We start from the raw sequence: 13,124 nt of genomic DNA, 5'->3' as shown, positions 1-13,124 counted from the left end.
ACTTATACTGTCTCTGCAGGCCATGTGTCTGTGAAGCTTGTTACATACCAGGGAATTTATAAGGAAGCTATCAGATTTTCTGAAATTAATTTTAGTCAGGACCCGTTTCCATAGAAATTTCACAAACTTAAAGTTCATTGTTATCTTATACTGACTTGAACCTGTACAATATACTGGAAAGCAGGAAAGCTTTCCCCTACTTACCTTTCTGCTGGTATTTGGATTCTGTTTACATCTCTAAATGTAAAAGAAGTGGATACATTAAACCTAGTATTTGTTTGAAACTAAACTTTTGTGAAACATTTACTCTGGGTAAAGAAAGAGGGAAAATTTGGAGAATGAAAAATTTCTTTTGCAGCAAACCAAGTTATTTCTAGTTTTATCCCTACTTAGTACAGTTATTGGAATCTTCTTGGAGAATGACCACGGTGAGAAAGTAAGTATATCCCAGTGAGCAGAGGGAGTTGCAGGCACAGTTATAATTTCATGGCAAGGGTGTTGAGTTATGGGATTTCACTAGGAAGGACCAGATAAAAAGCAGCCCACTTGCTGTCCAGGCTGGTGGGAAGGCTAGTTCCTGCCCTCAGCAGTGCCTGGGTAGGCAGGAAAGACACTTAGGTCTGCCTGAAGCTGCTTGTGAGACTGAGCTTCCTAGGAGGAGAAGGGAAAATTTGTGCTTGAAAGATTAGCTTGCCATATGGTTTCACAGCGGCATATGGTACCACAGCTTGGTATGAGGCTACAGCTTCCATGCACTGGGCTCTGTCCTGCAATTTCTGCCAGTATTGTGGTATTTTAGAGTATGACTGTGTATAAATAGAAATCAAAATGAGTTAGCCTAATCTGTGTTGCACCATCCCTTAAATGGCATTCCTAAAGAAATTAAGGGCCTAAATACCGTGTAGTGGGAAGAAGGCATGTATGGTATTTACAACAGCCCCCAGAGATCCACCTAAGAAGGGCAGAAGTGACTTAAACCTTACTTTTCTTCCAGCTCACTCTCAACCCTGAATGGGGTTGTTTAAGAGTGAGATTCAAAGTCCCTCTTGTTCTTGGGTAATTATGTCATCCTTTTCTGTACAAACAAATTTTTTAATTTCCAAAAGCAGCAGGAAAAGTGGAAGGAGCTGATTTCACTGACAATGAGTACAGACAACTTCTCTGGAGGTTCCTTGATTCTCTGCTTATAAATGAACAGGACTCAAATCTACATCTACTAAAAGACTGAGTTAATGCCAAGATACAGGCTGAACTGATCAAGAGTACCTTCCACCCTTTATTTTATGGTTGGTGCAAATTGAAATATTTCTAGCACTACAGAGCCAGTAAGAAGGAAAGACTCTATTTTTGCATTCTGTAGGGATTGACATGCCTCCTTGTCCTGTCATATATGTCCTGTCATTTTAAAAATTCCCTCTCCAGTTTTCTTGTAGACCCCTTTGAGCAATGGAAAGTGCCTTTGGTCTCCCTGGAGTCTTCTCTTGTCCAGGCTGAAGAGCCCCAACTCTCTCAGTCTGTCTTCGTAGCAGGAGTGCTCCAGGCCTCTGACCATCTTCATGGCCCTCCTCTGGACTTGCTCCAACAGGTCCATGCCCTTCTTATGTTGGGGCCCCCGAGCTGGACTGGATGCTGCAGTTGGGTTCTCACAAGGGCACCATAGAGGGAGAAAATCACCTCCCTCGACCTGCTGCCTGCGCTGCTTTTGATGCAGCCAAGGACAAAGCTGGCTTTTTGGGCTGCCAAGCACACATTGCCAGCTCATGTTGAGTTTCTTGCCAGCCAAGACCCTGAAGTCTGTCTCCCCAGGGCTGCTCTTGATCCATTTTCCACCCAGCTTATACTTGTGCTTGGGATTTCCCCAAACCACTTTCGGGACCTTGCACTTGGCCTTGTGTAATTTCATGAAGCTTGCATGGGCCCACCTCTCAAACCCATACAGGTCCCTCTGGATGGCATCCCTTCTTTCCATCCAACATGTTGTCCACGCTGCACAGCGTAGTGTATTTGGCAAATTTGCCGCACATGCACTCGATCCCACTGTCCATGTTACTGACAAAGATGTTAAACAGTGCCAGTCCCACTACTGAACCCCAGGAAACACTGTTCATCACTAGTCTTCACTTGGACATCGAGCCATTGACTGCAACTGTTTGAGCATGATGATCCTTACATTCTCTGTTCACCAAGTGATCCATCTGTCAAATCTACGTCTCTCTGCTGTAGAGAAAATGATGTCATGCGGGACATATCCTCCTAATGTTTCTTCCTGAGAAGCATCCTGATTAGTTCTCAGCAGAGGAGAGCTTTTCAGTTATTCTCAGTCCTTCCTTTTGGCTACTACAAAGGCAGGTTTGAAGTTGAGTGTTGTAAGTGCAGAACTGGAGAACTTGGCTTGCGATGATTGTTAGTGAAGTTTACAATTCCACAGGAGGATTTGGACATGCCCTTGCAACACGAAAAGCGTTTCCAGGTTAGGAATACAATTGTCTGAAATTGAAGTTGTGTTAAATAGCAGATGGTTTATCTTGACAATTGAAAAAAACTCTACTTCCTTTGAATGCTGTGCTGCTGAATTTGGAGTTAGTTACTGTGATGTGCGTGAAAGAGACTTGTCTGGAAGAAACAATCTGACAACATAATCATCCTTTAGAAGAGAAACAGACCAGGTTTAGCCTACACCATTCAGTCTTAAAATCAATTCTTAACAAGTCAGCGATGAGGCAAATGATTTGAAGTCGGTCGGTTGCATTGTATCTACCAGGATTTTTCTTATGCAGGTAAAATGTTAAGTTGTATGTTAGAATATTAAACACCTGTTAGCTTCAAACACTGTTCAAATAAATTGAACTTGAGTTGTTTCAACCTGTCGTCTAGTGGTATAAACTACAAAGGAGAAACCAAGTCCACGCCTGTGCTAACATGCAGGAGTGTGGCTGGCTGGTTACACTGTTTGAGCAGTTGAACCTTACATGTGTAAGAGGAGGCATGTCTGGAAAAGCCCAGGTCCCAGAGTCCTTGTTAACATGTTTTACTTTTGCTGTTCCCTTATTTCAGTGGTGGATACAAATGACAGATTCCTGCGAAAAATAACAGTTGGGCAGGCAAATACCGAGAAAGGATTTGTCCGTCAGGTATGTAAAGACACTTGGTAGATCCCATTCTGGGTAAACTTTGCTTTAGAGACTGAGAGGTGTTTCTGTTGTTCTTTCAGCATACTTTGTATTGCAATGTTAGTATCTGTTTCTGTTGTATAGTCATCTTGCAGTGGAACTGTTTTGATGAGTAACTATGTCTGAAGCTTCAGAAACAGAAACCAATCCATATTTCACAATGTATTGAAAGCACTTGAAAAAATTGCATATGTTAGATGTTTAATGTTGTTCTATGAATATAAAAGATGCCTTTATGACCTCATAAGGTTAGTTTGTATGATTTTTCTTACTTTGTTTTAGTCTCTTTAACAATTTATGTAGAATTCTTGTAATTTAAATTACATTTAAATTTAATTTTAAAAACTATTTAAAAATTAACTTTTTGTTCAGAATTTTAATTTCCCTCTTGCGCATCTCAGCGTTTCAATCTAAACTGTAAGAACATTGAGCATTTGCTTGCTTTTACTATGTGGGCTCAAAGGGATAGTTCATCAAATGAGTATGTAAATAGTTTTGATTGCTGTAAAAAGCTAACCTATGTTACTATATAAAAGCTTATGGAAGTTTGTCAAAGAACTTACTGATACATTGAAAGCCAGATTTGTCCAATACCATCTGAACAAGTGTTCTGGTGTCAGGTAGGTAAATGCATTTCTGAAACAATAAGGTATGAAATAGCAGTCAGGTGGAACAAACTCACTGTGATAATGTGGATTTGCTTCTAATTTGATTGAGATCTTGTAATCTAACATTCTGGATCATGAAATTGACTATATTGATGTGAACAGCTCTTGTGGCAGAGACAAGGCTTTCACACATTTTGGAAATCCTAGCTTTAATTTACATTATCATTTCAGACCTCTTCTTGCCTTATGCCTAAAGAAAGAGACCGAAACATAGTGCTATTTTTTTTGCTCAATTCAGCAGATAAAGCAGTCAAACTGGAGAGAAGACCTTCACAGAGAAATCATAAAATGCTAGAGTGGTTTGGGTTGGAAGGGACGTTAAAGGTCATCTAGTTTCAAATCCTCTGCTGTAAGGCGGGACAACTTCCACTAGAACTGCTCACTTGTTTTAGTTTTGAACACACAAAATAGGAATAACTTACAGGAAACTCAGTATTAGCTAATACTTATCTCTGATAATGGACTGGGACTACAAAATACTATACTTAGTATGAGTTCCTTCGAAACCTGAGACCTTTCCTTATGTTTAGATTTGTTTCAATGACTAAGTGTGATTATTAGCTTTAAGCCAGGTTCTGCCAGCCTTATTAAGCAGCATTTTACCATCATCATTGTACTGCTGAGTTAAAGGTTGGCTATTTTGTTAATGAATACTAGTTGGCATATAGCTGTCAAATGTTGCTTCTGTACTGTTTTGACTAAAATTAATGCTTTCAATATTGATATGTTGGACTGATGCATATTCATTTGCATTTTAACATTGACTTAGTGACTCAAGAAATAAGAGTTAACACTTAGGAAAGCTCATTTCAGAGCCTAGCCAGAGATCCAGAGAAAACAAGACTTCATAGTTAACAGATGCATTTTATAAATATTTGGAGTGATGTTCTAGCACTCTTAAAATCAGTTACACCTGTGTAAAATGGCAGAGCACAGCAGGCAAAAAAGTCTGAATTTTAATGAACAGGGATGCTGTGGTTTCTAAGGAGTATTACATGACCAATATCCTTGATCCTGCAATTGAATCCATGTGGGTGGATCCTTTCATCAATAGAAAACTAACTTTACAGCTAAGGCTTCTGTCAGCACTTCGTAGGTGTATAAAGGTTATTAGAGTTAAAATAGCACCTGCTACCACCGGGTTTTGTGCCTGTTTTTTCAATTAAATATTATGTCACTCTTTGAGCATCTACCTTGGATTGTTTTTTCCATCCTTTTGAGTTTATATAGAAACAATGATTATAAAAACTTTGCAGGGGGAAGGGTCCTCTGATAAACATTCTGATAAAGTTAGACAGTATTTCTCTCTACAGATTGGACATATATTTATCAGGTTTGTTTCTTGTCTTATATATGCTGCAATGACTTACTGAGAACATTCTCAACTTCTGAAAAGATAGTAGTATCCATGTCATCACAAAGCTAACAATGTTCATTGAGTATAGAACTGCTTCCAGAAAATCTGTTTTGTAGCTTCAGCATCTCATTTAAATCCCTATGCTGAAATCTCACTTACAGAATTACTTTTCTTTTCTATGGTATGTATGTCTCCCTGCCTGTGCCCAATACAGAAAAGTGCTCAGGTGTCTTCAGAAGTTACGTCTAAACATGTTGGTGCATACAGGTCGGCCTGAACAGGGCTGCTCTGGGCTGTAGCTGTCAAGACAAAATCTAAAAGCAGGAACATAGGTTAAAAAAGGGCAGAAGCTCTTAAAGTTCTAGGCAAATGGATAGGACTAGTGGGTATATGTTGAACAATTCTCTGTGTAGGTGCTTCTTAAAAACAGGCAAAGCCCTCAATTTGAAGAGGTTCCTCTGGTAACAGTTAGATACATATATGGGATACATCTGGAAGAGGTCTGACAGAAACAGTCCTAGAGCTTTTTTCTTACATAGGTAGCAGTAGGATGTTAATTACTAAACTTTTGTGTAGACTTTAATTGCTAGAGCTGGAGAGATTACTAAAGAAGTTGCAGTTCTTGATCACTGCCAACATTGCATTCCTATCACATAATACATTAGTGACTTTTCCTTTCTTCTCTGTTAGTGTTCTGAAAGCATGTAACCCAAGCTTGACTAATAGTAAATTAGTACAAATGTGACTGTTGTATTGTTATGGGTTTAGCCAAGTAGGGTTTTTTTTTTCCTCTCCCTCTTCTTTTTCCCTTAGCTGGTTGAGGGGAGGAGGAACCCTTTTCACTCTGTCCTGGACAGTTGGCGTTTTGCCAGCTCAACCTAGGATATGTATATACTCTAGGTCTTAAAGAAAAGTACATAGTACAGCTTATGTTGCATTAAAATGCTGCATAGTGTGAATGTATTTCTACAAGAGCAATAGAACTGATGCCACCTATAGTTCTTGGCATTTTTTTACCTTCTATATTTGTTCATTTAGAAAAAAAATGGGGCAGAGATATAGTTGATGTTTTCATAGGTCAAGCACAAGACCTAGCAGTGTAGACTCTAAATTTTGAGTTTATGTAGAAAAAGAATGATCAAATTTAACAAGAATGTTTTTGAAACCAGAATAAAAAGCTTTTGAAGATCATTACAGGGGAAAAAAATATTTAAAAACCAAAATCAACAACAAAACCAAACAAACCACCCACAATACTGTGCTCATGCCTGTAATGCTCAAAACATATGCTCAAAACACATCTGGTGATTTTCTTGGTCCTTTAGGGAGCTTCTCTAAGGATGATGCGAGCCAAGGGGCTAAGCAGTCGGAAAGACTGCTCCTGGAGTCTGTGGAATGTAACGGAGAACATTAATGAGGGACTATTAAGGTGTTTGAAATTCACAAAATCATGCAATATCCTGAGCTGAAAGGAACCCATTGAAGTCCAACTCTTGGCCCTGCACAGGGCAGCCCCAGGAGTCACACCATGTGCCTGAGTGCATTGTCCAAATCCTACCTGAACTCTGTCAGACTTGGTGCTGTGACCAGTTCCATGTGGAGCCTGTTCCAGTGCCCAACCACCCTCTGGGTGAAGAACCTTTCTAATATCAAACATAAACCTCCCCTGACACGAATTCAGGACATTCCCTCAGGTCCTATCACTGGTTACCACAGAGAAGAGATCAGTGCCTGCCCCTCCTCTTCCCCTCACAAGGAAGTTGTAACTTCAATGAGGTCTCCCCTTAGTCTCCTCTTCTCCAGGCTGAACAGACCAAGTGCCCTCAGCCACCCCTCATACAGCTTCCCCTCAAGGCCCTTCACCATCCTCATTGCCCTCCTTTGGACACGCTCTAACAGCTTAATATCTTTCTTATATTGTGGCACCCAAAACTGCACACAATATGCAAGGTGAAGCTGCCCCAGTGCAGAGCAGAGTGGGACAATCCCCTCCCTGGACTGGCTGGCGATGCTATGCCTGATGCCCCCCAGGACACGGTTGGCCCTCCTGGCTGCCAGGGCACTGCTCACTCGTATTCAACTTGCCATCAACCAGGACCTCCAAGTCCCTTTCCCTGGCACTGCTGTCCGGCATCTCATTCCCCAGTGTGTACGTACAAGTTACTCTAGTCTGAGTAATCTCAAAAGCTGTAGTTTAGAACTTGTTTGAATTCCAGTGTGAAATTTATCTTTCCTGAGTTTATTCCTGGTGATCCCCTGTGAGTATTTGAGCTAACTTTTCTTTGATTCATGATTCTCATTTCTGCTTTACAGGCTCAGTTTGATATTGCTGTTGCAAGTGAAATTATGGCCATCCTGGCGCTTACCACCAGCCTTCAAGATATGAAAGAGAGACTGGGGAAAATGGTTGTGGCTAATGACAAGAAAGGAGAACCAGTAACAGCAGAGGATTTGGTATGTTCAGTGCTGTAGAGACCTGTGAATAACCTCAGATGCATTTGTTTTGCCTCTTGAATCATTAAAAAGGCAGGTGCATGCCAAGTATTTTCCTTTGAACAGCACAGTCAGATATCAAAGAAAGATCATCTTCTGGGCCAAACCCTGCTTGCAATGAGAACAAGATGTAGAACTCATTTCTGCAACTCTGGTAACATCTGCTTCAGGAAGTTGCTGGTCTCCATAACCTACTTGGATCGTTTTCTCTAATTCTTAAGGCAAACAATTTTGGTGCTCGAGGGAGTCAAAGTGCGGACTCTTATTTGAGGGAGCTGATAATGTTTGCTACTGTACTTGTAGAGTCTGCTCAGATGTTACAATGACAGTTACCACATGAATGCCTATACCACTAAATCACAATGGAAACAAGCTGTTCTTAATTCAAAGATTGCTGATAGTGCTTGAGACAGGGTTATCTCTTTACATCATTAGATCTTTTTTTCTTCCTTGCCTTCATCAGGTGATGTTTCCTCATTCAATATTTCAGCTTCTGAAAAAAGTCAGTTTGTTTCTTCTTTAAATCACATTCTAGCCCTTGTAGCCAGGCTGTGAGTCATTGGACAGTGGTTGGAAGCTCATACCTGGTTGTGTATGGCAGGTTCTGGCGCAGCCAGAAGCTACCAGTTAACATTTGCAATCGGTTGTATGCCAAGAGTAGTCTCATGGCAGCCCATTGGTGATGGCTGCCTGTATTGCACAAATTATGTGTGTTTTTTCCTGTTTCTCCCTTTTTTTGTGAACATCTGCACAAAACTTACTGTGTTTTTAGAATGAGTAAAGCAATGAGTATCCTGCCTCGTCAGCAAAGATAGCAAATTCACAGCTCAGAAACACCTTCACCACCTTAATGAATTCCAGTTTCATAAGGAATTGAAAACATAATATCTAGCTTGTCTGGAATTAAGAATGACATTAGGATAAGGTTAAAAATTTCTAAGTACAGTCAGCATTAAAATTCAAAGCAAATCAACTATTCCTAATTATGCAGGAGACATGAAAGACTGTATTTAATATTCCAGCTGTTGAAAATGTATAACTTTGTCTTGGCCAAATGGAGTGGAGGCATATGCAAAATCTTTAAAATAATTCAGTTTTAGAAATAAAACAACATTGAAATACATGATTTTTATCTTGTCACTACTTTTGTACAAAGCAGTATTTAATGTATGTATATTTAATGTATTAATATTGCAAAATATTTAACCTGCCTTCAAGCACTTAATGCTAATCAGCTTGATGAATGAAAGCAGTTGCTTTTCCATAGTGGGAAAAGAGCTTGAAAACTTTTCCACTGTGTCCCTAAAATGAAAGTAGTGCTCAGCAAGATGTCTGTTACTAATTCGGTTTTCTTTGGCCTTTTTTGAAACAAACTTCCTGTGCTTAGCATCTCAATCATTTGATAGTGTTGATTGTGCTGAACATATGTTTCTAGTTGTTCTCTAAAGCAGTGTTCTGTATTATACAAAAGAAGAACTGCGCAGAAAAAAAAATTGTCACAGTCTGAAAGATATGTTATGAGTATCTGCAGCTATGCAGCTGCATTCTTTTTCCTCTGGAAGTTCTCCATACCATGCACAGGCAGGACTTGGGTGCATTTCATGATTGTGAGGAACTCTTACCTCCGTTGTTGTGCAGTGTGTTACAAATGAGTATGAAAACCATGGGAATAATAGGAACGTGATTTAATGATTAAGGCCATAAAGCACCTCTTGGGCGAGCTGAATTCTGTTCCTCTGATTTTTGCAAAACCTGATGTCTGATACTGTGTCCGTACAAACTGATTCTCACAGTACAGTACGTAAGGAGTTAGGCATTTCTCAGTCTGGTTTAATACTAGGAACCTAAACAGCTGAAATTTATGGAAAGAGTGAAACTCCACCAAGAACTTAGAAAAGGAGATATTATTTCATGTTGTCTCAGGTTGAGCATCCAAAATAGGTGAATACTTTCAAGTTTGATTCTTGTGTGTGCAAGTTTCTCTTCTGGACACAGAAAAGATTGTTCATTTCTGCAGAGTTATTAATATTGATGAAGAAGTCAGGTGCCATGGTCTTGGGATGTAAAAAATGTCAGAAAAGGAGATTAGTAGTGGGTTTTCTAAGATTTCTTTACCCAATTAAATACTGCTTACTTTGTACAGGGGGAGAGAGTTTATGAATAACTGTACTGCAATTACTAACCATGTTGCACTGGAGAAAATGTACTGTGTAAAGCTGAATCCTCTGGAAACAACAGCGGGAGAAGTATAATCAAAGATCATACCATGCTATAATTCCTACATACAAAGAAGATAAACTTCTGTTGTGTTGCATGGCATTTCATCTCTGTTGCTGGTTTCTTCCTGCAGGTGGTCAGTCTGTTAGAAAAGATTGCAAATAAACCTACTGTTTCTAGACTTTAAGTGCAGTCTCTGCTCTTCCCCTCTTCCCCTGCAGCTTGTGCTGCCTGTGTTGATAAGTACCCAAGAACTGTATCTTAAGCAAATTTTCGTATGTATTGAGAGGTTTGATGTGAAGCCATTCTCCTGAATTTTCATCCTCTTTTCAAGACAGGGTCAGAGAGGAGGTAAAGCTTTATAGCTCAGAAAGAAAAACTGTCAAGACAACTGAACATAGGAAAAGCAATATAAAAGGTCTGGGTTCAGTAATTTTGACTGATGTTTTTGTAAAACATAATCGAGTTAAAAAGCTTTAATCTGTTATAGTCTCTTAATGTGGAACATTTTAGCCCAAAGAACTGCAATTGCATATAATTTTAAGAAATTTTAAGGGCAACTTTGTCATGGGAGGTGCTAGACAACCTGAATAATGGGTCAGTCCTAGGTGTTACTGAAAGAAATTCTGGGGTTCATGTTTTGTATATTCTATACAGATTGCATTTATCCAAGTTTAATGTTTGACAGTAGTCTTTAAGTTCTTTGGAAGCTATGTGGACCAAAACCACTAAACCCTTCTCCATGATTTGTTTCCAGATGTACACACAGAGTACTTCACCAAAATACAATTGCTCTAAATCTTGACTTTATATGCAATATATTCATAATAATACAATAGTAAAACCTAAAATACACATTGGTAGATACAAACCATATGTGGAGACAGGCTAAGAGTAATAGAAAAAAGGTAAATTGAATATTTCATGAATTGAGAAGACTCCATCCACAAGAGTAACGGATTAAACGTCTGTCCTCTGTAATGGAATATGCAGAAGTCTTTGCCAAAATGTGGTGCTCATTGTACAGTATTTTGAAGACTTAATTGCTTTTTGGCTTTTACAATGAGGTAGGATTCTGATGGACACATGCCATATTTTTATTTGAAACTAAATGGGCATATATGCCCTAGATCAATATTTCAGCAGCTATGAAAAATATTAAATAAATATGTTACTTTTTTTAAAATAAAACTTTTATCTCAGCTTACTTTCTGTACCATACCATTAGATTTCAGTCATTCCAGGACAAAAAATATCATATTTACTTTTATAAACAAACTGTCAGATGGAGAGATTTCATTCTCTGGATCCTCAGAAACATTGTGTACATAGTTCACTGCAAACAAAAGGAGTTGCAGTTCTTCTCAGATTATGGTTTGAGATTTAGTATTTTACAGAACTGAAATTGCAGAAAATACTATTTTGTTAGAGACTGTAGTTTCAAATGAAGGGAAGTTCCAGTACTTCATTCTTTTTCTTATAAAGAAAAGTGCTTTTTCTCTGCTCTCCACTCTGTGTAACTTCAGTCACAGTAGTTGCTTTCAATCACCTTCCTTGTCATCTACCGCTGGCTTTCATTTCCACTCTTGGCAGACTTCAGAGACTGCTCCACTGGAAGTTGCTTTGAAAGTATTTGGGTTTTTCATCTAAGTTTGCCTTTCCTGTGTCACGTGTATAATTTATTTTGTGCTCTATGATCTTCGCTGTCCTGGGGACCATACCTGCCCTGATGGCTGGTGGATAGATGGAAGAGTATTATTTTCAGAAGTACTTGGAATCAGTTCCAGGAGGAAACTCAGGAGAGTTGAGTGTCTGCAGACATTTGTTTCAGAGCCCTATTTCTTTCTTCCGACAGTGAATTAGTGGAGGGCTAATGATCCTTGGGCTCTCACATGCTTAATTGGTGTGTGTCTGAGCCTCTAATTCTTTTATAAAAAATTTATCTACCTTTTCTGAATTGGAAATGGGAACCCGATTCCTCAAACAGCTTTGAGAATTAGATCCAGGACTTGGAGTGAGCTGTAGGAATTGTTTACTAGATACTTGGAGGATTGAGAATGTGAAGAAATGAAAACTCCATTCTCATGGAGTCATGTCAGATAGGTATGAAAACTATTGTTTCTTTAGCTTTTAAAGAACTGCTGTAGACACCAAACCCATTTAACCACAGAAGAGCAGGTAGACCTGAGGTGTGCCATTTACATCTTTTTTTCTTTCATTTCAGCTTCAGAAAAAAATGAGTTGTTGTGTCCAGAATGCATATCTAATGTTTCCTAAATAATGCATAGCTAATACCTCCCAAAAAGTTAAAATGCAGAGGAAATATTTGGGTTATTTGCTTCCTATTTTTATCAATTGGTGAAGAACTATAAGAAAGCAAAGAACATGGGATTTGAGCCTTTATTATCTAGAAGGGGAAAGGGAGGAGGCTGGGGGAGAAATGTCCTGATTTTGTTTTAATTTTTAAATTCCCACTGCCCCAAGTCTTCTTTCCGTTAAATGTGTCTTGGGTCAGCCAATAGCTGTTTGAGTGCTTACTTTGAGCGATCTGGTGGCTTTATTTGGCATGAATTAACACTTGTCATTCCTTATGCAGTTTTCCCAAGAAGATCATTAGAGCTTATCCATGGCTGCTCAGGTAGTTATCCTTGCTGTTGTCCGGTTGGAAGATCTGATGTAAAGTTTTCCATTTGGCTTTTTATTTTCCCCTCCAGAACTAAGAATATTTGTGTGCATGTGAAACAGCATCAGGCTGCTCGTGGAGGGAGTGTCGACCTGCTGGAAGGCAGGAGGGCTCTGCAGAGGGACCTGGATAGACTTGAGAGATGGGCTGATTCCAATGGGATGAAGTGCAATAAGGCCAAGTGCCGGGTCCTGCACTTTGGCCACAACAACCCCCTGCAGCGCTACAGGCTGGGCACAGAGTGGCTGGAGAGCAGCCAGGCAGAAAGGGGCCTTGGAGTACTAATTGACAAGAAGCTCAACATGAGTCAACAGTGTGCCCAGGTGGCCAAGAGGGATCCTGGCCTGTATCAAAAATAGTGTGGCCAGCAGGACCAGGGAAGTGATCCTTCCTCTGTACTCTGCATTGGTGAGGCCACACCTTGAGTACTGTGTTCAGTTCTGGGTCCCTCAGTTCAGAAAGGATATTGAGGTGCTGGAGCAAGTCCAGAGAAGAGCAACAAGGCTGGTGAAGGGACTGGAGCACAAGCCCTATGG

At 39.7% G+C, this 13,124-nt stretch overlaps 1 protein-coding gene across 1 annotated transcript in view; it reads left to right on the top strand.

The window, feature by feature from the left end:
- MTHFD1L (methylenetetrahydrofolate dehydrogenase (NADP+ dependent) 1 like) overlaps positions 1–13,124 on the top strand; it is a 162,225-nt gene that overhangs the window by 47,343 nt on the left and 101,758 nt on the right. Inside the window, exons 17-18 of the mRNA XM_071549323.1 lie at positions 3,055–3,131; positions 7,509–7,649. Of these exons, the coding sequence (XP_071405424.1) occupies positions 3,055–3,131; positions 7,509–7,649 (218 nt within the window). The remainder of the gene's footprint in view (positions 1–3,054; positions 3,132–7,508; positions 7,650–13,124) is intronic.

The sequence above is a fragment of the Pithys albifrons genome, chromosome 2 (assembly GCF_047495875.1).
Source record: "Pithys albifrons albifrons isolate INPA30051 chromosome 2, PitAlb_v1, whole genome shotgun sequence".
Classification (NCBI taxonomy): domain Eukaryota; kingdom Metazoa; phylum Chordata; class Aves; order Passeriformes; family Thamnophilidae; genus Pithys; species Pithys albifrons.
The sequence above is the reverse complement of the archived record's forward strand: the minus strand, read 5'-3'. Positions and strand labels throughout refer to the sequence as shown.